The sequence below is a fragment of the Eupeodes corollae genome, chromosome 1 (genome assembly GCF_945859685.1).
Source record: "Eupeodes corollae chromosome 1, idEupCoro1.1, whole genome shotgun sequence".
Taxonomy (NCBI): Eukaryota; Metazoa; Arthropoda; class Insecta; order Diptera; family Syrphidae; genus Eupeodes; species Eupeodes corollae.
The window spans coordinates 64,662,590-64,690,033 of NC_079147.1; the positions used below are offsets into that span (position 1 = coordinate 64,662,590).

Consider the following 27,444-nt stretch of genomic DNA (forward strand, 5'->3'; position numbering starts at 1 on the left):
TGCGATAGATATTTCTTGAGAAATCGAATCATAAAAATTTAGTTTTTAGATTTCTAACAGCAAAAGTGAAAAATTTGCATTGGAAATTTTGTTTATGTATATTTAGTATAAGAATTCGGAAATCTTTGAAATATTAAAAAAATATACATAAACTGGCCAAGTGTAAACTTACAATTTTGTATAACAATGGGCAAGTTCAGGTGACATAGGGGACTTGAAAGTTAGGCTAGTTTCTAGTATCTGATTGGCCAGCTGCCAAAAATGTACCTTCCAATTAATGGAAAGTTGACTGGAAAGTTAGTCACGAAAAATCTCCCTTACTATCAGGCCAAGTCTACTTCTATCAAAATGACAGTTGATTATCAAAATGACAGTCGATAATGTTTTTTCTATGATATTAGTTATTACTCTATGATTTATTTATTTCCATCACAACTTTATTTAATGCTTTCTGTAAAAGGGTTCCTTGTCAATTTGGAAAAAAATAACTAATATTTCTTTACAATACAAAATATGACGCTTGATAAACTAACTAGTTGCCTTGTTCAAAATTTAGTTCAAAGAAAGCAGTTGACTGCAAAAAGTCTCTTATGTTGTCTGAACCTGCCCAATGAGTAAATTCACAAACGTCAAATGTTTGTTACTGGCTGAATACGCTCGTGACAATGAAATTTTTCGGTACTGTCAAAGTACAAAAACATTACACAGCGCTACAATACGAATTTAAAGCCGTAGCTGAAGCGCAAGTTGGGTGAACACGCTTTGTGATTCTTAAATGTATTTCAGAACTTATGCTTTGTAAACGAAAGACAAACAAATAGATGGGTTTACATTGACTTACTTATTTGACAGACCGATTGGCATTTAGCTAAATGATGTTATGCGTTCACACACATCAGACAACTTTCATAAAAACCTTTTCTTTAGCGAATTTTTAATGCTTATATGCCAGATTTATAAGCCGGATCTAACGAGTAACAAAATTTCATTAAATCTGTCACTAAAATTACATAGATGCCGGAACCTTTTCATTAATGACATGCGTTCATGCAAAATTAAAAACTTAAAAAGTAAAACTTCACTTCTGTGAACGGTTATTTTGTTTGACGTTAGAAATCACTTTTTGCTTTTATTTAATTAATGCGTGAAGCAATAAGTAGGCGGTTTAACAGAGAGCGTTTAGTATTTGAATTAGTATCCATTTTATTTTAGATTTTGTGAAGTACTGCCTAAAAATACAAAACAATCATACATAAATTCAAATTTAATAAATATTTGATATTAAATTGCTTACTTTTCGTGTTTCTTCTCCTTTTTTCAACATGAATCAATGGCGTCACCAGCTGATCACTTTCTCAGCTTGATGCTTTTTTGTTTAGTTTTTGCGCATAATGAACTGAATGTTTGACGTTGAACGTTTGGGCATAATATCTGCAGTGATGAGTTTATGACTGCGTTCAATCTCAGACAGATAAGGGTATCCGGATACCTTTTTGTTAGTGTTTTACGCGTAAAATAACAGCTGATCAAAAACAGCTGAGATGTCAAAAAAGGAATCCAAAGGTATCCAAGAATTTCTAGGGTATGTAGGTATCTGACAGAACAGCTGATTCATTTCCTCGTTGAATTTCAAGAAACTTGAAAATTGATTTCAGCTTTTTGTATTTGTTGGTAAACAAACAGATACAAAATATTAGTTGAAGTTGTATTTGAGGATGTTCTGTACATAATAGCTAGAAGCTATTTGCCTCCGAATTTTAGAAGGTAATTATGATCTATTTCTTCTTCACAATTGACGTATTTTGTTCTCGTTTTGTAGATGACCAATTTGCTAGGTCTTCAGAACCTCATCCTGTTCCAGAGGTAGAACAAAATACAGGTAAATATATATTAATCTTTTGGGAATAAATAAATCTAACAGACAGAGGCAGACAGCTTGTGAAGCTACAAGCAAATAAGGTCGCTGAAAGGAAAGGTAAGTTCTTCTTTCAGATGATTCAAAACCCCAAAGAAGGTTGGGAACATAAATCCATTCTGCTCTTCTTGGAGGAGTGCAGAAAGAAAAAGGACCAGCTGGAGAATTTCGCTGAATGCAAAATGAGCAGAACTCTTCTTAAATTGAACCGGTCTCCAGCTGATATGAAACTTTCTTGCTTACTTAAGATCCAACCAAAAAAACAACAGTTTTTTCTCCAAGTTAAAATTTATTTTATTTTGCTGCACTTTGTGCAAGAGATCAATAATTTGAAGTCGTTAATAATTTTATTGACTATTCTAGTTGATGGTGCCCCTTGAATAGTTTTCGAAGAAGCGTTGGATAACCAAACGGATATATCATACAACAAAAGTTCTTGCGTTGGTCCCACCTTCAAGCTAAAATTTTATATACTGTGAAAATACAAACTCAAAATCTTACCGCAAAGCAACTTCTGCTCATTCGAAAATGAGATCTATTTAGGTACTGTCACTTTCACTTCATAATAGTCCTCGTTACCATCAGGATAGTTTTCTGTTAAACGTAAATCATTTAAAACCGGAGATTTCGCAAGTAAATTATTAATGGTATAGAATTCCAATTGAGCTAAGAGGAAATTTAACATACATTACAGATTAAGGTTATTTCGTATTTATTAAATTGTAACGCACCTATCAATTCATCATAATCCGACAAATCAAGTAAATTATCCATTAAATGTTTTATCTTACAACAATTTCGACTTCGAAGCTTAAATATTTCCCTGCTTTTTGTGAACAGCTGAAAGTTCTTTTTATTTTTTGGCAGCTATCCAACTCGTTCAACAAGGTATCTAAAAATCAACCTATCCAAGATTGAACGCAGCCTATGAATTCACACAATTCTACAAGAAACGTCACTGTCAGCAATTGTCAGACGACGACAACTTTTGAAATTGTAAGATGTTGTTGCTTCATGTGGAATTAACATTTTTCTGTTTTTTGAGCAAAATCTGGCAACCGCATGCACGCACCATTTTTCATTGAACAAGTTTTGGCTATTGTTAGCTCATCTTTAGCAATTGTCAGATATCTGACCGATGAAAAATTCTGAAAATCGTATGTACTCAGCTTAATTTTTTTGTAAAACCGTTAAAAAGTATCAAATTCACCTTTTTAGTTTAGTAATTTACTAAACCGGTTTTGTAACATATTTAACTAAATCGTTTAAAATTTTAAGACGTTTTGGCGCAAAATTAAAAAAAATATAATTTACTAGTTATCAATTTACTAAGGGACTCCAAAATTTTAAACCTTTCTTTTAGTTTTGCTTACTAGTACATTTCTGATTGCCTTATATTAATAAACAAACATATCTTAAAAGTGAAAGTAAACAACGCAAATACGCTTAAACGGGCCTATTATTCACAACTGTTGACTGGACTAGAATAATTGTATAGATGTCATATGGATTTAGCAGATTGAAAGTTAAGGACATTTCGGGGTTTAACTAAAGCAAATTGTTAAAATATAAGAAGATATTAAAACCCTTTAAAATTAATCATCATTTAAGCTTAGTAAATTGCTAAAAATGGTTCTTACATTTTACTAAGTCGTTTAAAATGTTTTGCCATTGTGTTTGCTAAATTTAAAAACAGGTTGATGATTAAACTAAGCATGCGTTCACAGTGACACTTCCAAGTTGTCAATAATACAATTTAACATTTTTAAATCTCCACGGTTTTTTTTAATCTCATCTCCCTGAAATGTCCGCCTCACTTCCTTATCACTTTTTAAATAAGTAGAAACAAGATAAAATTATGATGTATCATGATAAGTTGCTTCAAAAAATCTAATGTCAAAATCACCTGTTTTTCCATTCCTTAATGTCTGAATATTTTGACATTTAATCTTTGGTTATTGGTTTTATGGTGCGTTCAGTGTGAAAAATACTAACTGTCAAATTCGACTTTTTACACTCTTTATAATCACCAAGTAATATGCATGTAATTTTTTTTATTGCACAAAAAAAGAAATTTATAATTTATTATAATTTATTAATATTTTAGGGTACATGTTACATTTTAAATATTGCGTTAATTTCAAATTTATATTTTTCAGCTTCAAAAGTTTATTCCTCCTTTTCTTCTTTCTTATTTGGAGATTCATGTTCAGGTATTGCTTGAAGTATGATTTCCTCAATCTAAAAACAAATTTATTAAATTTTACATTTTAAAAAATTAATTAAAATAATTGTTTTCGTTTACCTGAACTGTAGGTGGTGTGTGTAAGGCATAAAGGACAGCATCAGCAACATCTTTTGGTTGTAATTTTGGAATTGGAGCATATGATGCTGGATTGTATACTTTAAGGAAGTCAGTTTCAACCATTCCCGGACTGATGCTCTATTAAGAAAAGATGGATTTATTTATAGGACTTCAAAGGTTTAGTAAAAATGTTAAAAAGAAAACTGTAGTAGGTTGAATTAGAGTTCAGTAATTTACACAAGCTTTTAATTTGTCTTCTTTTAGGCGGTAAAATATTAATAGCTCTTTTAGAAATAATTTGACAGCATGAAGCTATAGAGGCAATATTGTTCAAGTGTCATTGTTAAGATTAGGTATATAAAACATGTAGATTTTAAATACAAATTTATTTAAGTATCTTTAAATATACACCGCATTTGTTCAACAATAAAGACAAATTATGTAATGAAATTACGTACAAATTAAAAGATGAATTCTCATGTGATTATTGGTTAAAATACTCGTATAAGTTAAGAAGCCTTAGAACGTTTTAATAACTAAGTTACTTAATTATTATTGATTTCAATTTTTTTTGAAGAAATAAAATAATTAAAATTGGTGTAAGAAATAAAATTGCAAATAACTTACCGTTAGTTTAACATTTAATTTATTGTAACGAATTTCTTGTCTTACTGTTTGACAAAGTGCAGTTAGAGCATGTTTGGTAGCTGGATAAACATTAAATGCTGGTTTTGGTAGTTCTAAGACTCGATGACCAAGAATGCTAAAAAAAAAAACAAAATAATGTTAATGTTTTTAATTAACTTATGTATTTTAAATTGTATAACACATAATAAAATCAAGATTTGAAGTCTTAAGACAAAAATTGCATTTTAGGTTTGATTTGGATAACTAATATTTTCTTTAAAGTATTTTGTTCTCGAAATACTTAAGTCTTTTAACTATCGTATTATTTAAATCTTTATCATTCATATTATCTAAATCAGAAAAATTACATATTTGATTTGATAATAACTTCTTAAGTTTATTTAATTATTTGTGACCAGTTTCTGACTCAGTAATTTTTGCATAACGTCAAAGAAAAAATTCGCTAAAAGGTTGGTTTTTTTATTGGTAAACGTCTTTGACAGTGTTTTTGCAAAAACTAAAAACCTTTGAAAAACGGCTGCTCGAAAACAAAATTTCCAATCGAATATCTTTAGAAAAATTGAATATTGGTGCTAAATTTTAAACGGTTCAGTAAAATGATGAAAATATTTTTAGCAATTTACTAAGCTTAAAAGATGTTTAACCTTATTTAAAAAGATTTCTTACTATCTTTTAACAAATTGCCAAATTTAAATTCATAGTAAGGCTGCTTTAACTTTTAGCAATTTGTTACATCTGTACAATTATTCTTATGAGAGTAGTGGATGAAACGGTCCAGTGTACAGTTGAAAATTCCAATTAATAAGTCCGTTAAAGCATATTTGCAACCATAAGTACGTTCGTGTTTTTGCACTTTCGGGACTACTTTTTTCGTCAGCTAAAGCCAAGAAATTGTGGAATTATTTTCTTCAAATAAACTTTGCTTCGCAATTGTAGAATTGTAGCCTTTTCCAAAAAATATTAGTGGCAGCTTAAAATAATTCTATGCATCGAAAAATGACGTTTTTGGCATCTATTAAAGGTTTAAGAAAAATCCGTGATTTACGCGCACTTGCTCTTTATCCAAAGATTCTGTTTAAAAAAAAAATAAATTGGGTGGTGCAACAGTCCGTTTGAGAACTAATGACAACTCTCAACCATTCCTGTTGTCAGGGATTTGAGAAAGCACTTTTCATGACGAGAATTACTTTTGGAGAATTTGTCAATTCCTCGCAAGATGCAGTACCCGTGAAAAAAACCATAGGTGGCATAGGCAGGGATCGAACCCAAGACCTCTCGCGTGACCTCGGTGAGGTAGATCACACGAAGAACTTTTCTCTCGAACCGACCCAAGGTGCTTTCATCCGCTTTTGTCATAGTCCATGTTTCTGCACCATATAGCAGGAAGGGGATGATAAGGGTCTTATGTAGCAACATTTTGTTCCCTCGAGAGAGGATTTTACCACTCAATTGCTTTCTTAGTCCAAAGAAAGAGCGGTTAGCAAGAGTTATTCTGCGTTTGATCTCAGCACTGGTGTTGCTTTTTGCGTTTACAGCGGAGCCTAGATAGACGCAGTCCTTGACTACCTCAAAGTTACGTCTGTCGATAGTGATGTTTATTAACCATTAAACCCATTTTGCCGCCTCTGCCTCAATACTCACAAAAGCGCTTATGTCAATGCCATCAGCATGTGCTAGTAATTGGACAGACTTTTGAAAGATAATGCCTCTAGTGTTGACGTGTGAGCTCTGCACTATTCTTTCAAGCACGATGTTAAAAAAAATCACATGACAGCGCATCACCTTGTCTAAAACCTTTTTTGACATCGGAAGGTTCTGTTAAGTTGTTTCCAACCTTTATGGAGTAGCGTGAATTCTCCATAGTCATCCTACACAAACGGACGAGTTTGACAGGGATGCCAAAACTAGACATGGATCTATACAGCTCGTCCCTGTAGATGCTATCATATGCGGGCTTGAAGTCGATGAAAAGATGGTGGGTGTCGATTTGGTGCTCTTGGGTTTTTTCCAGGATCTGCCGTAATGTGAATATTTGATCGAGAGTGGAATTTCCTGGTCTAAAACCACACTGATAAGGTCTTATCAGGTTGTTGACGATGGGCTTTAGACGTTCACATATTACGGCAGAGAAGATTTTATAGGCGATGTTTAGTAGATTGATTCCTCTATAGTTGGTGCAGTTTAGAGGGTCTCCTGTTTTTCAGGATCGGGCAAACAATACTGAGGTTCCATTCATCGGGCATGCTTTCTTCCGACCATATCTTACAGATAAGTTGGTGCATGCTCCTAACCAACTTATCTCCAGCTGCTTTAAAGAGCTCAACATTCAAGCCATCCGCTCCAGCGGCTTTATTAGACTTCAGCTTAGATATGGCAATCTTTACTTCGTCTAAGTCGGGAGCACGGGATTGTTGGCTTTCGTCGTCTATTTTGACCATATCATCCTGCCTGACAGCGGAATTCAGTTCGTCATCGCCGTTATACAGTCTGCAGAAGTGGTCCTTCCTATCCTCAGCATTGACTGCCACTATGATCTTTCCACTTTCGTCTTTGCAGCCTTCTGTTCTAGGTGTATGTACCTGTGAATTTCGTTTCACCTGTTCATAAAACTTTCAAACTTCATTCCTGCTTTTAAACCTCTCAACATCTTTACCCGCACGCTTCCCATGCCCTCTCGTTTTACCTCTGAGAAGTCGTAGTTCCTCTAGCCTCTTCTGCTCAAAGAGCTTATAAGCAGCCCCTCGTCCTTTTATGCAACCCTGGCGATTGTAGCAGTTTGACGTTGTACCTGTTTTGGGTCTGGAAATCCGAAGTGCTACCTTGGCTACACCGAGGTAGTGGTCCGAGTCGATGTTAGTTCCTCGGAAAGTTCGTACATCCATAAATGCTATGAGTCTGAATCCGTTGTCGGAAGTGTTTCCGTGCAGACTGTTTTTCCGATTATTTCAGCAAAGATGTCTTCCCTTCCTAGCTTGGAATTAAAATTGCCCAGGACTGTTTTAATATCGTAGCTAGGACACTGCTCATATGTTTTACCTAGGAGCTCGAAGAACAAATCTTTGGGGTTGTCGTCTTTCTCTTCTGTGGGAGCGTGCGCGTATATCAGGCTAATATTGCCGAATTCAGCCTTGGCGCGTACATGAGGCGCTCATTGATGCACCTATAGCTCAAGACTTCTTGCTTAACTCTGGCTCCAATGACGAAGCCGCATTCGGTTTTCGTGGTTGCAGTCACCATAGTAAACATCGCAGTTTTTCATCCTCTTTTTGCCCGGCCAATCCCTTCGTATTTCCTGGATGGCGGTGATGTCTGCTTTATAGCAGTCTAGGGCCTCCGCTAATTCTTCGGCTGCACGTGGTCTATTAAGGGACCTAACATTCCACGTGCATATCCGAAGTTCGTTGTCTTAAATTCGTTTGTGTTGGTTGTCAACAGTAAATCCGTCCGTATCCAAGGCTTGTTGGTGCTTCGAAACTATGATAGCTTTTACGTGGCCAGGAAGTCACCCTGACGGCACGACCCCCCCAACCTGAAGGGCCAGATCCTTAGTATAACTCCAAAAATGGGGAGTCGGATAAAACCGCTCCTTAAAGGCCTGGGCTCCGAACAAGCCTTAGTGTTCACTAAGTAGTTCAACCTTACTGGAACTGTTGATTCTATCTCGAGAATTCCTCCGCTGCCGCCTGGATAAGGAGAGGTGCCTTAGTGGAAACACCTCTCCCCCTCTCTCGTTTGCTGCCTTCAACAACTTTCCACTGGGGCTGCAAGTTGAGGTACTAGGCATCCGATGTTCACCACGGGGAGGTGACAGTAGGAGCTGATAGACAGAGGTGGGTTTTGAGAAAAACCTGTGGACGCTTGTGTCCTCTTGAATACATATGTCTTTCATTTGTTTAAAATAAGCTTAATAATCTTTTTAGCCTAGTAAATTGCTAAAAATGAATTTAAGTATTTGCTATTGACTTTAAACTTCTTTTATTCTTGCGAAAAATGTGTTTGATGACATTTTGTTTTTATTTAAGAAATATCGAATTGACAGGCAGGAACAAAGATTGGAAACACCAATTCAGGAGTTACGTGGTTATTTCACAATATTTGTCTACATGGCACTACTAAACATCAAATGGAAGTATCTTTAGCTCCTCCAAAAAGCATCTGACAAAATTAAATCATTTTAAATCGAATAAAAGTCATTTCAATATAAAAATTACAATATTTGCATTCACTCCCATTCAATCTGATTAACCCACAAAAATTACCAGAAGTTCCGGGTTTGTTTTTTTAAGTAATTAAGTCTGATTTTTAATTCTTCCAACTGTATGTAAGGTACATTTACAATGTGTGTGTAAACTATGTACTCGGACATGTGTTCATTCATGTTAATTTAACTTTGGTATAAATCTTTCAATATTATGCGTATAGCAAAGTTAACAAATACAACAACAAAAATACGCGTTTAATAAGCTTATTTTTCTACTTGCCAAATGATAAAAATAAAAATTAAAAAAAAACAACAAAATAAATAAAAGTATTGCAAACAAAGTTTCGAAGGTTCTGTTTCGTTGGTTTAATGTTGGTTTGTATGAACATTCGAAGCAAATATTTAAGGATGCAAGTTCATTACGGTCAGATATGCAATTAAAAACTTGTTAAATGTGGAGGCAATTACAAAAACAAAAAAATAAAAAAAGTTACAAAAGTCCAGCAACATTAAAGGATATATACTCTACCCTACTCTACCCTACTCTTCCTTACCCTTTAAGGATTGCAGTGTTGAAAAAAAGTGCAAGGATATTTTTGTGTGCACTATATTTCATTTATATTATGCGTAGACTACGTATTTCATGGTTTATTAATTTTTGTTTTTTAAACACATCAGGATTTAATTGTTGTTTTTGTAGGACTTCTCCTGTCTCATGAGTTTTACATTTACATAGGTACAATACAAACACATATGTACATATGTATTGTAGACTTACGCGCTTACTCATTGATGTACTTTTATACCGAGTGTACATTTGTTTTGTGTGGGCAATTTAATTATAATTATTAATTGCAAGGACATAATATAAATTTATTTTTCACAGTGCAGCATTAAAAATTAAACACTAGCAATTATTTCGGAATGCGAAAGTTAAATAATCGCTTTGGCATGGAAATGTGAATGAAATAATTCGCCAACAACGCCATCTGTGAGATGGAAAATTTGTTCTATACATACTGATACTCGAATATATTTACAATATATGAATGTATGTAAATAGATTGAAGAATAATTACATGTTACGTTTGTATTAAATTAAATTCTCAAACTGAGATATATGGAATTAAATGAATGTATTTCAAAATGATGGGCTTTCATGCAGGAAATATTTTAAGAAATTATTTCAAAAATTTCTGAAGTATGAATTTTTGGTTGAATGTCTCGTTTGGAAGGTAGGTGTGCATATTTTTTGGTTTTTCAGATATATTTTTGAGACATTTATTTGATAAAAACAATATTTCATATCATGAGTCAGATTTATTATTGATGTTCAAATGGTAGACATGTGAATTCAAGAGGACACAAGCGTCCACAGGTTTTTCTCAAAACCCACCTCTCGGTGGGTTTATCCGGGTCCCCTTCCTTGGAGTTATATTAAGAATCTGGCCCTCCAGGTTGGGGGTTGTACCATCGGGAAGAATTCCTGGCCACGTAAAAGCTTTCATAGTTTCGAAGCACCAACAAGCCTTGGATACGGACGGATTTACTGTTGACAACCAACACAAACGAAATAAGAACAACGAACTTCGGATATGTACGTGGAATTTTAGGCCTCTTAACAGACCACTTGCAGCCGAACAATTAGCGGAAGCCCTAAACTGTTGCAAGGCAGATATTACCGCCATCCAAGAAGTGCGATGGGAAACTAAACGACTGCGATATATACTACGGCGACTTTGTGAGTGGATTTGTTGTTAAAACTAGACTCAGGCAAAAAGTCTTGAGTTTCAACCGTGTGAGCGAGCGCATCACTACAATCCGCATCAAGAATAAATTCGCCAACATAAGCCTAATAAGCGCGCATGCTCCAACAGAGGAGAAAGATGAAGACACCAAAGACATATTCTTCGAGCTCTTGGACAAGACATATAATGAGTGCCCTGGCTATGACATTAAAATTGCCTTAGGAGATTTTAAAGCCAAGCTAGGAAGAGAAGACATCTTTGGTGGGATAATCGGGAGATACAGCCTGCACGACACTACCTCCGACAACGGATTCAGGCTGATCGATTTCGCTGCGGCGCAAGACGTTCTGGTAGCTAGTACGCAGCTCACGCATCTCATATCCACAAGGGGACATGGAAATCTCCTGATCAATCAACCGTCAACCAGATTGACCACATTGCGATCGACGCACGACACTTCTCAAATATCCAGGATATCCGAACATTCCGAGAGGCCAACATTGACTCGGACCACTACCTCGTTGTAGCCAAGGTACGGATACGGATAACCCGATCCAAGCCAAAACAAGGAAGTACTGTGAGAAGATTCGACGTTAAACGGCTACAATCGCAAGAGACAGCCATGTCCTTTTCCGACCGAGTCTCTAATAACCTCTTAAGGAGTCCTATGCTGCCTGCATTAAGTATTGAAAACCAGTGGCAACATTGCCTTGCAGCCATCAGAGATGCCGACTCTGAAGTGCTAGGTTTCACACAGTCGCCACAGCGAAACCCCTGGTTTGACGACGAATGCCGGCAAGTGCACGCAGCGAAACAAGATGCATACAAAACGGCGAGCTCTATGAGCAGAAGAGGAGAGAGGAACACCGGCTTCTTAAATGGAAAAAAAGAGAGCACGAGAAGTGCGCGATCGAAGAGCTAGAGGGATGTCACAACAGTAATGAGGTTTGTAAATTTAAAAAAAAAAAAACCTAACAAGGGTACCAGACCAGCCCCGAACCGAAGCCTGTAAAGACGATCAGGGGAAAATCGTAGTAGAACTGCAGTCGATGCTGAGAATATGGAAAGATCACTTCTCCAAAATATATAACGGCGATGACGAACCGAATTCTGCTGTAAGGGAGATAGAACCACTTAACCTCGGCGACGCAGATCAACAATTCCGCCTACCCGACCTTGACAAAGCTGCTGGAACTGACGGCATCGCTGTCGAACTATTCAAAGCAGCAGGCGATGACTTGGTAAGGAGCATGCACCAACTCATCTGCTAAATATGGTCGGAAGAAAGCATGCATCCCTATCAAACTTATCCGTTTGTGCAGAATGACGATGGAGAATGAACGCTGCTCTATCAAGGTTAAAACAAAAACACTAGAGGCACAATCTTCCAAAGGTCCATCCAATTACTCGGAGCGAGCTTCGAGAGAAAAATTCTTAGGGTGATTTTTGGTCCGGTATGCATCAATGGAGAATATAGGAAAGATATAACGACGAACTGTACGGGCTGTACAGCAACACTGACTTAGATGGCTAGGTCATGTAGAGCGAATGGACATCCACGCTCAATCCCGAGAGACGGCGCAGTAGAGGAAGACCGCGACTCAGGTGGCGCACCCAGGTGGGAGAGGACCTCAACCAACTTGGCATGCGAAACTGGAGTAAGCCAGCTAGGGACCGAGCTGGTTGGAGACGCATGTTGGTTGAGGCCCAGGTCCGCCCCGGACTGTAGCGCCACCTTAAGTAAGTAATTAAGTAAGTAAGAGTCAGATTTATTAATGAAAGAAAAAGAGGTTGGAATGTAACCCGTAGTATTAATTTCCCCTTGGTAATCTCTGAAATCAAGATTTTCTTTGCAATTCGTCAAATTGTGACTAAGAGAACTTAAATAAAAGGAAGTTAAAGTTATTTTCTGCCGAGCAAACATCCAACAAGTTTAAACCAAAATTATATAAAAGAGGCTGGGATGCGGCACACAATGATAACTTCCCATCCCGTCAGTCGATTTGTTTTGCTTAAAAGTTTGTAAGTTTTCGTGTTTTGTTAAGAAAGTTGTCAACTGAATTATTCTTAAAAATTTAAAAATTACCAACAACATTTTGCATAAAATTAATTTGAATGATTTCCAAATCTACATATTTTTGTAAACGAGATTTTTAGTCGAAAGCTAATTTTTATCAACTTTATTAGCATTTAAAAAAAATTGTATTTCTTATATAAATAAAAACAAATTGGATGAATGAAATTTATTTAAAGTCAATATCTTCTACTGCTTACAAGATATCGAGAACTAAACATCAATTTTTAAGAAAATTTGCGTACTATTTTTTGTAGATTATAAAAAAATTATTCAATATCGAAAACAATATTTTCTGTGAGATAAAATAAGTTTGAAGCCAATATTATTAATTTCTGAAAAGATATTTACTTACTTACTTACTTACTTAAGGTGGCGCTACAGTCATGTGTTAACTAGGCCTCACACAACAAACTTCTCCATCTAGCTCGGTCCCTAGATAGATGTCTCCAGTTTCGCGCTCCAAGTTGGGTGAGGTCACTTTCCACTTGTGAGCGCCACCTGATCCGCTGTCCTGTGGGTGTAGATTCAAAGACTTTCCGGGCCGGAGCATTGGTTTCCACGCGCTATTCTGACCCAGCCATCTTAGTCTTTGAACTTTTACCCTTCTGGCTAGGTCTACGTCGCTGTACAGCCCGTACAGCTCGTCTCGAAGAACTTTTCTCTCGAAGCGACCCAAGGTGCTTTCATCCGCTTTTCTCATAGTCCATGCTTCTGCACTGTATAGAAGGACGAGGATACGAAGGGTTTTGTATAGCAACACTTTTGTCCCTCGAGAGAGGACTTTACCACTCAATTGCTTTCTTAGTTCAAAGAAACAGCGGTAAGCGAGAGTTATTCTGCGTTTGATCTCAGCGCTGGTGTTGTTTTCTGCGTTTACAGCGGAGCCTAGATAGACGAAGTCCTTGACTACCTCAAAGTTAAGTCTGTCGATAGTGATGTTTATTAATCGTTAAACCCATTTTTGCCGCCTATGCCTTAATACTCACAAAAGCCCCATTGACATCACGCTGAGTTCTTCCGATTATGTTAATGTCATCAGCATATGCCAGTAATTGGGCAGACTTTTGAAAGATAGTGCCTCTAGTCTTGACGTGTGAGCTCTGCACTATTCTTTCAAGCACGATGTTAAGAAAATCATTTGAAAGCGCATCACCTTGTCTAAAACCTTTTTTGACATCGAAAGGTTCTGTTAAGTTGTTTCCAACCTTTATGGAGCAGCGTGAATTTTCCATGGTCATCCTGCACAAACGGACGAGTTTGCCAGGGATGCAAAAACTAGACATGGCTCTATACAGCTCGTACCTGTAAATGCTGTCATATGCGGCCTTGAAATCGATGAAAAGATGGTGGGTGTCGATTTGGTATTTTTGGGTTTTTCCTGGATCTGCCGTAATGTGAATATTTGATCAACTGTGGGCTTTAGACGTTCACATATTACGGCAGAGAAGATTTTATAGGCGATGTTAAGTAGACTGATTCCCCTGTAGTTGGTGCAATTTAGAGGGTCTGAGGTTCCATTCATCGGGCATGCTTTCTTCCGACCATATCTTACAGATAAATTGATGCATGCTCCTAACTAAATCATCTCCAGCTGCTTTAAAGAGCTTGGTATTCAAGCCATCTATTGCAGCAGCTTTATTAGAGTTCAGCTTAGATATGGCAATCTTTACTTGGTCTAAGTCAGGAGGACGGGATTGTTGGCTTTCGTCGTCTATGTTGAATAGATCATCCTGCCTGACAGCGGAATTCAGTTCGTCGTCGCCGTTATACATTCTGAAGAACTGATGACGTTTCAACTTTCGTCTTTGCAGCCTTCGGTTCTAGGTTTATGTATCTGCGAATTTCGTTTCACCTGTTCATAAAACTTTCGAACTTCATTCCTGCTTTTAAACCTCTCAACATCTTCGACCCACGCTTCTCATGCCCTCTCTTTTTTTTCTGAGAAGTCGGCGTTCCTCTCGCCTCTTGTGCTTATAGAGCTCATGAGTAGCTCTCGTCCTTTTATGCAGCGCCGCTTTGCGTGCCTGTTGTTTGGCTGCATTTGACTGCCGACATTTCTCACTAAACCAGGGGTTCCTTGTTGGTGGGTGCTTGAAACCCAGCACGCCATAGGTGGCTTCTCTGATTGCATCTTGGCAATATTGCCACAGGTTTTCGATACATTGTGTTGGATGCAGAGGACTTCGAAAGAGGTTACTTGTACCTCGGTGGGAGAAGGATTTGACGATCTCTTTCGGTTATAACGAGGTAGTGGTCCGAGTCGATGTTAGCTCCTCGGAAAGTTCGTACATTCATGATGCTGGAAGCGTGTCTGCCGTCGATCGCAATATGGTCAATCTGTTTGACGGTAGATTGATCTGGAGAACTCCAAGTTCCTTTGTGGATGTTGAGGTGTGGAAAACGCGTACTGGTTACGTTTCGCCTCGCAGCAAAATCTATGAGTTTGAATCCGTTGTCGGAAGTGTTGTCGTGCAGGCTGTTCTTCCCGATTATTTCATCACCAAAGATGTCTTCCCTTCCTAGCTTGACATTAAAATTACCCAGGACTATTTTAATATCGTAGCTAGGACACAGCTCATATGTTTTGTCTAAGAGCTCGAAGAACATATCTATGGTGTTGTCGTCTTTCTCTTCTGTGGGGGCGTGCGCGCATATCAGGCTAATATTGCCGAATTTAACCTTGATGCGTATCGTCATGAGGCGCTCATTGATGCACCTTTAGCTCAAGGCCTAAGTCTGGCTCCAACGACGAAGCCGCATCCAAATAAGCGCTGTTGGTTTTCGTGGTAGCAGAGCAGTCACCATAGTAAATATCGCAGTTTTTCATCCTCTTTTTGCCCGGCCCATCCCATCGTATTTCCTGGATGGCGGTGATGTCTGCTTTATAGCAGTCTAGGGCCTTCGCTAATTCTTCGGCTGCACGTGGTCTATTAAGGGACTTAACATTCCACGTGCATATCCGAAATTCGTTGTCCTTAATTCGTTTGCGTAGGTTGTCAACAGTAAATCCGTCCGTATCCAAGTCTTGTTGGTAGATATTTGAGTCGAAAATCAATGTTTACCAACTTTTATTAATTTTGTTTAAGGTTTTTATTGTTGGTAAAAAAACTGTCCATTCGATTTTTTGACGAATATTTGAAAAGAAATTCAATTTTTACTAACTTTCAGTACTGTTTTTTTTAGGTTTTTTTAATTTTTTGTAAAAAAAACTGTCTATTCGATTTTTCTCAATATATTAACAGATTTTGAAAACGTTATTCTTCGTTGGCCAAAATTGTTTTCAAGATGAAATACTTTTTTGTTCGTAAAATGTTCGAGGTGACAAATATTTTTTTTCACTTTTTTTTTGATTTATAGAAAAAACCATGAATAAAGAAAAAAAGATCAATTTTTTCCAAAAATATATCTTGTATCGCGTTACAATATATAATATACAATTTAATTTAAGTCTCTAGCGTTATTGGTTCATGAGATATTTAGGGTTAACTAAAATGTTCAACATTTTTCAAATTGCTTTGGTGAAAAAAACACCATTAAATTTTTTTGATAGCCCTTTTTGCATCTTTCTGCCCTATTATCTGTTTAACAAAATTTATTTGAAGTCGATATCTCTACTGGTTCTTGAGCTATGGATGACGCAAAAAACGTCGAACGTACGTACACATGCTGCAACAAACATCTCTCTAAAAATCTTTCTAGGGACCTTGAAATTTCGAGAAATGAAAACATTTCAATACAATTTTTGCAATTTTTTTCATTTTGTAGATAAAAATTAAATAAAATAAGAATTGAAAGAAATGGGTCCGTTCGTAAATTATGCTCTAACTACGTGTAGGTCTTCGAAACCGATTACGTTATATTTAGTGACATTAACTTTATGCATATTAAGAAACTATTTAAGTATTAAATAAGTTTGTCGATTCAGCAAAAATTAATTTTTATTAAGTTTAGGTAGCTGTACTACATTCGATACGGAGTAAAAAAAATACAAAATTTCGTGGCACCAGAAAACAAATTTAAAACTTTTATTAACAAGTATCAAATATCAAATTTATTAAGTACCAAAGTAGGTAGGTAGAAATGGCGATCTCAAGGCATCCTAGCCTGAGATCCAATTAGCGCTGTAGTGCGCCGTTTTGATACCAAAAACTCGTTTGACCTTTGATTAAAAGGGATAGATTTATAGAGAAGCTTCGTAGCGATTATGTTAGAGCCATTTTGTCGCATTGAGAAAAAAGATTAGGTCTCTAATCTATGTCTCAGGTAGCTCATCAAGTTCTTGAAGGAATGCTTTTCCAAAGCATTTCATTCTGACGTTTGCCAAAGCAGGACATTTGCAGAGGAAATGGATTATGGTTTCACTTTCTCTTTGGTCACTACAGCTACGGCAAAAGGTGTTATAAGAGATACCCAACTTCTCCGCATGAACTCCTATAGGCCAATGTCCGGTACAAACCGCAACAATCCTGGCTATTTCTTGCTTTGGCCTGCATAGAAGATCGTTTGTGCTTGTTTTATTATAGGTGGGCCATATCTTCCTAGATATAATGCAGTTGGGTTAATTGCTCCACCTTCGGTTTGATTCAGTTTGGAAGATAAAAAAAAAGATTTTACCCTTCATAGCACCAAGAGGAATGTTAACCATTTCCGCAAGTGAGCTATGAAGGGCCGATCCTTGCCTGGCTAGCTCGTCAGCCCGTTCATTTCTTACGATACCACTATGGCCCGGAACCCAGATCAGGGTGACACCGAGGTTTATATTTAGGCTCGCAAGCTCATCGTGACATTGCTGGACGAATTTAGATGAGGATATGGCCGAGTTAATGGCTTTGACAGCTGCCTGACTGTCTGTAAAGATAGCCGCATTTCGGTTTTGGTTTTGGCTTTGTTAAAGTATCTTACATGCCTCTCTTATTGCTAGTATTTTAGCCTGAAAAACGCTAGCAAAATCAGGAAGCCTAAAGGATTTGGCTACATTTAGAGACTCAGAAAAGATCCCAGAACCAACTCCGCACTCCATCTTTGAGCCGTCAGTAAAGATGGTTGTGTAGAAACCTATCGAAACGATGTCATCCTCCCAATCTTCTCTGGATGGGAAAATAACCTCAAAACCCTTACTAAGGCTCAAAGTAGGAGTGCAGTAGTCAGTGTCTACCGAGATAATATCTGAGGGAATCAATTTCGTTGTGTTGCTGTGACCATAAGGTTTTGACAACCAGCTGTTTGATTCCTTCAGCCTAATAGCGCTGCAGGAAACTATGTATTTAATAAAAAGGTCGATTGGTAGAAGATCCAAAACTAACGTTTAAGGCGTCCGTTGGGCAAGTACGCATGACCCTTGTGGTGCCCACGCAAGCTGTTCTCTGAACCTTCTTTAGCTTATCAATATTAAAGGCTTTGCTAAGAGCAGGCCACTTCATGCAGCTTGGATACCCATTGCTTTTGCGCTTAGCGTTAATGTACTTCCAAAAACTTTCACTTTTATATTAAATATTTGACTCAATAGAGAACAAATAAGCCCGGTATAAAAATTTATTAAGCGTATCGAATTCTTTTTGAATAGACATATGCTTAGATCTCAAATTCGGATCATGGCGATTAGTTTTAAGTATCTTAAAAGATTTAGTTTTTCTATTTCTAAGATTTATGGTCTCTTGTTAAACCATGCAGGATTATTTCTAGATTTGGCTTTTTTATTTGGGACAAATCTACTTACAGATTCATTGACAATAGATACTAGAGTTTCATTAGCATTATTTAATTAACTTTTAGATAAAAGCGATTCCGAAGGAATAGATGCAAAATACTCATTCATTGCATCAAAGTTAGAGTTTTTATAATTAGGTATAAAAGTATTATTATTTAAAACTTTTTTCATAAAAGTATAAAAACATAAGTTACCTTCATGTGCAATATGATGGACAGAATTATTCTCAATTGGAGTATCAGATTTTCAACATAATATCTATATTTTTATTATGTAAAAGAGACTGGGATGTGGCCCACACTGATAACTTCCCATTCCGTCTTTCGATTTGTTTTGCTTAAAAGTTTGTAAGTTTTCGTGTTTTGTTAAAAAATTGTTAACGGAGTTATTCTTAAAAAAATAAAAAGTAACAACAAAATTTTGCATATAATGAAATAGTTTGATTTCGAAATTTATTTTCGTTAACGAGATTTTTAATCGAAAAGAATTTTTATCAATTTTAGTCTCATTTCTTAAAAGCGTTTTTAGGTTTTAATTTTTGTAAAAAAAAACTTCAATTCGATTTTCCTCAAAATCTTATCGAATATTGAAAACAATATTTCTTTAATAAATAAATAAATTGGGTGGCGCAACAGTCCGTTTGAGAACTAGTGACTGACAACTCTCAACCATTCCTGTGTGCGAGTACTGTTGTCAGGGATGGAAGGGACCTACAGTTTTAAGCCGAATCCGAACGGCAAATTTGAGAAAGCACTTTTTTAAGACAAGTATTACTCTTGGAGAATTTGTTAATTCCTCGCTTTTTCTTAAAATTTTACTGAATGTTAACAACATTATTTTTTAAAAGACGAAATTAGTTAAAAGAAAATATGTAAAAGTTTTGAAAAGATATCTGAGTCGAAAATCAATTTTTAGCAACTTTCTTAAATTTTTTATTTTTTGCACAAAAACTGTCAAAACGATTTTTATCAAAATTGTATCGAATGTTGAAAACAATGTTTTTTAAAGGACCAAAATAGTTTTAAGCCACTATCTATAACTTTTAAAATGATTTTTAAGTCAAAAATGCATTTTTACCAACTTTTGTTAATTTTTTTACAGGTTATCATTTTTTGAAAAAAAAAACTGTCACTTCGATTTTTCTTAAAACTTAACTGAATATTAGCAGCAATATTTTTAAAAAGATAAAGTAGTTTAAAGCCAAAATCTCAAAGTTTTGAAAAGATACTTGAGTCGAAAATCAATTTTTACCAACTTTTGTAATTTTTTAAGGTTTTTATTTAAAAAAATTGTCTATTCGATTTTTCTCAAAATTTTACCAGATGTTGAAAACGCTATTCCACAAAATTGTTTGGGAGATGAAATCATTTTTTGTTTGTAAGATTTTTGAGGTAACAAATATATTTTCAGTTAAATTCAAATGAAATTAACATTGAAAGAAATGGGTTCGTTCGTAAATGATGCTCTTACTACGTGGAGGTTTCGAAACAGATGACTCTATATTTATTGACATCAAATTAATGCTTAACATAACAAACTCTACTTCCATATTAAACAACTTGGCCAATGCAACGTACGAAAACCAACATACATTTTTTTTTAGTTTAAGAGTTACAAAATACAAAATTTCGTGGGACTAGAAAACAAATTAAACAACTTTAATTTACAAGTATCAAGTACCGGACACTTAAAAAAATATCAGAGTTCATTTTGAGTTCCAAAATAACTTCATTGGGTGAATTCACAAAGGTATTGACTACGTAGTCAAAATTCAACTAGCTTTGCGAATGCAAATTATGACCACAAAGCTAGTCAATCCGGAACTTTCATATTAATGACAAATACAAATATATAAAATAAGAAACCTTTGTATTTTCAGAACGTTAAATAGTTTTTTTTTCTTTTTAAATTCAATATAACTAAATAGAAGATATAATAAAATTGATTTATATTTCTATTCAAATATCGAAAGATTAATTTCATTTTGAATTCTTATGTTTTTACCGAGCAGCTGATTGTGAAACGTCTGAATAGAGTGCACTAACTTTGTAGCAGAAATTTGTACACTATTACGGAGGGAAAATTTCAACTACTTTTGTAGTTAGATTTAGCCAATCAGAATCCCTTGAATACGTAGCCACTAGCTTTGTGAATGCTACCACTATTTTTTTTTCGACATATGTTGGACTCTACTCTACGAACACATCCTTCAAGACTCAATGAGGTACTAAACTAACACACGACGACGTCTTGAAATGATAAACTCGAAAATTGATTTCGATACTAGAAAAAAGTAGAATCTCTATCCACAGTAGGATTTCACTTAACAGTTTATCTGCAGTAATTCTACTGCTGATGTTTCTCTTCTTATTCATATAAGTGTCTACTGTACTATGGATGGATTTAACAAAAACACTCTCTTATTATCATCTGCACGTCGGTGTCCCTACTGGTTCTTGAGATTTAGCCGACACAAGAAGGAATTCAAAAATTTATATTTCTAAAAACCATGGAATTAGAATTTAGTGTCAGAGAAATTTAACATTTTGTAATTTGTAAAAAATGGAACCAATTAAAAGAAATAAATTTAATTTAAAAAATTACCTATTAATGATGATAATATGTGATCGCAGACCATGGAGCTTCATTAATTCTACTGATTGCATTATACAAGTACACGTGGCTATAACGTTCAAATCAAACACATCTTTGACTTCTCCAGCTGAACTCTCTGCAAGGATAAAATGAAACATACATACATATAAATACATGTTTATGAAAATTTTGTAATTATTTGTTTTTGTAATTTTAATAGTTATTGCTTTCGACTTCACTCAATTTCAGATATTATTAATTTTTTTGATTTAAAAGAGTTGAGATTAAATTAATTAAATATTTTAATATTTAGATAGCAAGAGTTTTAGCAGAGATATATTTTGATGTATAAATGCACAAAAAAGGTTAAGAAAAATATCAAAATAACCCTAGTTCTATTTATCACCTTTGATGCAAGTAAGTCCTAGGCTCTAAGAAAAACATGTGGGTACCTAAAGTTATTAAGACCAAAACAAATGCCTTAAAAGTTATTCTATAATATTTTTGGAAGCAGAAATTTAGTTGGAAATTTGATCAATCTAAATGGTCAAACATTTGTACCCGTGACGTGGTGGTTCTTGGGTTCAATCCCTGTCTGTGCCATCTAAAAGTTTTTCTCCTACAATATAATTCTTGTCATGAAATGTGCTTTCTCAAATTGGCAGTTTGGATTCTGTATACAAATTTTAGGTCTCTTTTGCACATAAGAATGGTTTGAACATACGTACATTCGTACGTCCGTACGTCTGTTCGTCTGTACGTCTGTACGTCCGTGCGTTCGTACGTGCGCGACGTTTTGCGTTGGTGTTTTTTTACCTAGCAGTTTAAAAAAAGGTAAACATTTTGGTTAACCATAAATATCTCACGAACCAATAACGCTAGAGACGTGAATTAAAATTTATATTATACATTGTAACGTGATACCAAACTTGTATAATTTTATAAAAAATCCAAATTGCGGTTTTTCTTTATAAATAAAAAAAAATTAAAAAAAATATTTGTCACCTCGAAATTTTCACGAATACAAAATTATTTCACCTGCAAAACAATTTTGTGCAACAAATAATTTCGTTTTCAACATATGGTTAAATTACTCAAAGTTGTTAAAAATGGATTTTCGACTTAAATATTGTATCAAAACATTGAGATATTGGCTTTAAACTTCTTTTATCTTTTAAAAAATATTGTTGTCAATACTCAGTATAATTTTGAGGAAAATCTATTTTTTACAAAAAATAAAAACTTAACAAAAAACAATACTAAAACTTTGAAACATGTACTTACAACTCAAAAAGCTTTTTAAAATTTAAAATATTGTCTTCAAACTCCTTTTATTACACAGAAAATATTGTTTTCGATATTCAGTCCGTTTTTTCATAAAAAAATAAAATCTACAAAAAATAGTACGCAAATTTGGTAAAAATTGATGTTCGGTTCCTTGATATCTTTCAATTTAATTTAATTCATCCAATTTGTAAAAATTTAAGAAATTCTACTAAAATTGGTAAACAAAATTTTTCGACTAAAATTATATTTAAAAAAACTAGATTTTCAAACTAAACGATTTCTTTATATGAATAATATTGTTGGTAATTTTTAAATTTGTAAGAATAATTCAACTAACAACTTTTTAAACCCAACACGAAAACCTACAAACTTTTAAGCAAGACAAATCGACAGACGGGATAGGAAGTTATCAGTGTGGGTCGCATACCACCCTCTTTTTGAATTTTATTATCAAATGGCGTACTCTGTTAAGAAAGTTTATCGCGCCCTTCTTCCAGCGAGCAACGAAGCTCATTTTTGGCAATGGGCAGAATTGTCGATTTTGGAGTGAATATCAGCCAGAAGCAATGCTACCAATGCATCCAGAAAAAGTCACAGTTTGGTGCGGTTTATGGGCTGGTGGCATCATTGGACCGTACTTCTTCAAAGATGATGCGAATCGTAACGTAACTATGAATGGTGAGCGCTACCATGGGATGATATTCACCTGTTTTGTGCCCAACATGCAAGAGCTTGAATTGCATGACATATAATTTGAAAGAGTATGCCAAAATTGAACTAAGCAGATGGCCTATTTGATCAACACTTGCATGAAATAATCTTGAATCATTAAATTAAAAGGACCGTAATATCGACTCAAATAAAGATTTCATGCATTTTTCTGAATTGTATGTGTTTTTTTTTTCTTTTAAACTTTCCTATAGCTTTTAAAAATGACCCTTTATTTCTCCTTATTTCTTTCCGATAGAGGACAAAATTGCAGTAACAGTTACAGTAGAAGACGTGGCAATACGAAATTGTATGACAATGGTTTTTCAATAACCAAGTATACAACATTTCAATTTACTTTAATAAGAAAAACACGTATTAACGTATTGTAAATGTCATTTTTTTAATTTTAAGATTTTAAAGTTTAAGTTTATAAAGGAAGTTACAGAACCGAACTACATATGTTTTTAAGAAAAAGTATTTTAAAATGAAGGATTTAAGAAATTCAGAATTACTATACCAATGAGTATTTTACAAAATTTCGATCTAACAACAATTTGAAATTCATTATTTTAGTCCACTAGATAATATGGTGCGTATAATTGTTTAACAAATATACCATGTATTTAAATGAAAATACACTTCCTTACTGATTTTTATAAAACTTTCAGAAATCATGACTTTTTATGGCATTTTCATTGCATTGTATTCCTAAAAATAATGCAAAATGTTTTTGCTGCCTTAAAAAAACATGTTTAAAAATTAATCTCGAAATAAAATTAACAAACATTTAACTCATTTTGAATCGGATATTTGTTAGTTCGAAACAAACTTCTTTTAGTAATTTTTGACCCCTAATCCATTTTGGACAAATATTTCTCAACCTTGAATTCGTATCCAAATTTTTAAATTTTGAGAACTTTTTTCGTTTGTCAAGTTTTCAATTTATAATTTTATAAGCTAAGCAAATTGTCTTCTCTTATCGATTCTATTAATGGCCAATTATTTGAAAATTAAAATAATCTATAATCTAAGAAGCACGACATTTTGGAAAATTTTAAATGGAGTTACATATTGACAAAATGCAATTCCATAAAAAAACGTTTAGTATCAACTTCATTAAGATGAAAGCCATAATCGGAAACTCATTTTTACAATCAATATTATAAAAAATATTGGAATAGAAACCGATAGAAAGTCTTTTTTAAACTTTAAAATGCAACATTTTTCAATTAGAACTTCCAGTATTTGGGTGAGAAAAATAAATCGATAAAATATTGAGGCTAATTATTAAACAAAATTCTAACAACATCCACCATATCTTCTAAAAAAGTACATGCTACATATGAAAAAAAAATATTTTGATAACTAAGGTCAAGTTTAATACTTTTTAAAAATTATATTATCCAGTTTCTAAAGAATTAAAAAAAATTACATTACATGTCTTTAAAATTTTTTACAACTTTGAATCTCTTCTTCGCAATCCTCTCGCAATCACCCACATAATGTATAAGGTATAAAATATAACCAGCAGAACTGACAAACAAAAAAGAGGTTGGGATGCGACCCACACTGATAACCTCCCATCTTGTCTTTTCGGGTTTTGCTAGAAAAGTTGTTTGTTGAATTATTTTTACAAATTTTAAAAATACAAAATAAATTGGGTGGCGCAACAGTCCGTTTGAGAACTAGTGACTGACAACTCTCAACCATTCCTGTGTGCGAGTACTGTTGTCAGGGATGGAAGGGACCTACAGTTTTAAGCCGAATCCAAACGGCAGATTTGAGAAAGCACTTTTCATGACAAGAATTACTCTTCTAGAGTTTGTCAATTCGTCACAAGAGGTAGTGGCCGTGAAAAAAACTTTAGGTGGCATAGGCAAGGATCGAACCCAAGACCTCTCGCATGACAGTCCATCGCAGTTTTTTTTTTTTTATTCATTTTTATTAATTCATTCTCAAACCTATCTTAAAACTAGACAAAAATTCATAAAACTAGCCTAATTATCCATAATTTAAACTAACTGGTCCCATGAGGACACTCTAAGTTGAACTATAACACTTAAATCGAATGCCTTTCGGCCCTAAGATCTATTTTACTTCAATTAAATTTTATTAATTTTTTTATTTATTAGAAAATTAAAAAAAAAAAACAATGTATTTTTTTATTTTTACTTAAAAATTACTTAAAATTAGGTCCTTAGATAAAACATAAAACATCAATTTTTAAATAATTTGCATAATACTTTGTGTAGATTTTATTTTTTATGAAAAAACGGACTGTTGGATTTTTATATAAAAATTACTGAATATCGAAAACAATATTTTCTGTGAAGTAAAATAAGTTTGAAGCCAATATTTTTAATTTGTAAAAGCTATTTGAGTCGACTGTAAATTTTAACCAAGTTTTAGTATTGTTTTTTTGGAGGTTATTATTTTTTGTATAAAAACTGTTAACTAGGTTTTTCTCAAAATTTTACCGAATGTTGAAAACAATGTTTTTTAAAGGATAAAAGTAGTTTTAAGAAAATATTTCAAATTTTTGAAATAATACTTGAGTCAAAAATCAATTTTTACCAACTTTTATTAATTTTTTTGTTTAGGTTTTTATTATTTGTAAAAAAATATTAATTCGATTTTTTTCTAAATTTTTCAGAATTTTGGAAACAATATTTCTTTTAAGATAAAATTATTTGAAAGCCCTAATCTCAAATTTTTGTAAAGATATTTGGGTCAAAATTCAATTTTTACCAACTTTGAGTAATGTTTTTTTGTTTTTATTTTTTGTAAAAAAAAACTGTCAATTAGATTTTTTTCAAAATTTTACCAGATGTTAAAAACGTTATTTTTCGTTGTACAAAATTGTTTTGGAGATAAAATTATTTTGTATTCTCAAAATTTTCGAGGTGACACATTTTTTTTTCAGTTTATTTAATTAAAAAAAAACGTTATTGGGTTTTCTTCAAAAAATATATTTGTTACACGTTACAATATATTATATCAAATTTAATTGAAGTCTTTAGCGTTATTGGTTCGTAAGATAATTATACAAAATTTTCAGCTTTCACCGCCCACGCAATTTTCTTGAGAGACTTTCTGCATCTTTCTGAATTATTATCTGTATAACAAAATTTATTTGAAGTCGATATCTGTACTGGTTCATGAGCTATGGACGACGAAAAAACGTCGCGAACGTACGGACTTACGTACACACGCAAGCACAGACAACTTTCTAAAAATCTTTTATTTCGACCTAGGGACCTTAAAACGTCGAGAAATGTCAAAATTTTCAATTTGACAAATCGGACCCATTACAATAACTTCCTATAGGAAGTTTAAAATATAAATAGTACAAAACTACCCCTCTTCGATCTTTTTTTATAAACTATTAGTTTAAAGTCTTCAAAAAATCACTTACCTAATAAAAAGTTAGCCACAGTGCGTCCAGCACCATTAACTAACAAATGAACAACATAAAATTTTTCTTTTATGTGTTCGAAAGTTTTTAAAATGCTTGATGTGTCCGTCAAATCACATTCTAAACCGTAAATTCTTCCAATTCCCGTAACTCTTTCATTCAAAGCCTGAAACACATCAGAATCACAATTTTATGCACTCAAATATTAAAATTTGAAAGAACAAAGTTCTTTTATTTTTATGTAAATTTTCTCACTTCAATTAAATTGGCACGTCTGGCTAATCCAATAACAACCATTCCATTATTAGCTAATGTAACACAAACTTCTGCACCAATTCCGGTACTAGCACCGGTAACTACCGCAACGCGATTACGCCAATAATCAGCCATAATAAATTAAGTACATAAGTTATTAAAAGGTCTCAAAAATAAAGGATTTGTCGGTCTTAATGGACAAAATTAAACTAAAATTGAAAACTTAATTTGAATCGACTATTTATACGTTCGAACGCAAGAGTAGCTTGAGTTTATGTAGATACTGCAGGCTAGAGAACTCTATGAGGAACTACTTTTTTTCTTCCATCAAGAAAAAGAATGCCCCCGTTGACTAAATTGGAACTATATACAGTTATCTCATGAACTATATAGCGATTAAATTTCCAAAGCAATAGGAGACGAAAACAAACCACAAAACTATAACGAAGCCGCATCTTAGTATATTTTGTGTGCATGTGGAGTGACCATATTTTATAGAGTTCTACCATTAATTACATTTTTAGGTTAAAAACGAAATTCAAAATCATAGCTTTATTGAAGGAACCTACTTAACTCATTA

General features: G+C 34.1%; 1 protein-coding gene across 1 annotated transcript; it reads right to left on the minus strand.

Moving 5' to 3' along the window:
- Positions 1–3,989: 3,989 nt before the first annotated feature.
- LOC129940489 (farnesol dehydrogenase) lies at positions 3,990–27,147 on the minus strand. Its single transcript, XM_056048843.1, has 6 exons — positions 26,865–27,147; positions 26,610–26,775; positions 21,206–21,332; positions 4,848–4,983; positions 4,221–4,358; positions 3,990–4,156 (listed from the first exon to the last, which is right to left on the minus strand). Exons 1-6 carry the CDS (start codon positions 26,997–26,999, stop codon positions 4,085–4,087), a joined length of 774 nt encoding a protein of 257 aa, XP_055904818.1. The 5' UTR covers positions 27,000–27,147; the 3' UTR covers positions 3,990–4,084.
- Between the last annotated feature and the right edge of the window lie 297 nt (positions 27,148–27,444).

Excerpts from the sequence above, each read along its gene's own strand:
- LOC129940489 (XM_056048843.1), bottom strand. The coding sequence starts at position 26,999 with ATGGCTGATTATTGGCGTAATCGCGTTGCGGTAGTTACCGGTGCTAGT. Across the intron at positions 21,333-26,609 it reads TGTGGCTAACTTTTTATTAG|AGAGTTCAGCTGGAGAAGTC; the intron begins GTAAGTGATTTT and ends TTATCCTTGCAG. Across the intron at positions 4,984-21,205 it reads CATATTATCATCATTAATAG|CATTCTTGGTCATCGAGTCT; the intron begins GTAATTTTTTAA and ends TTTTTTTTTTAG.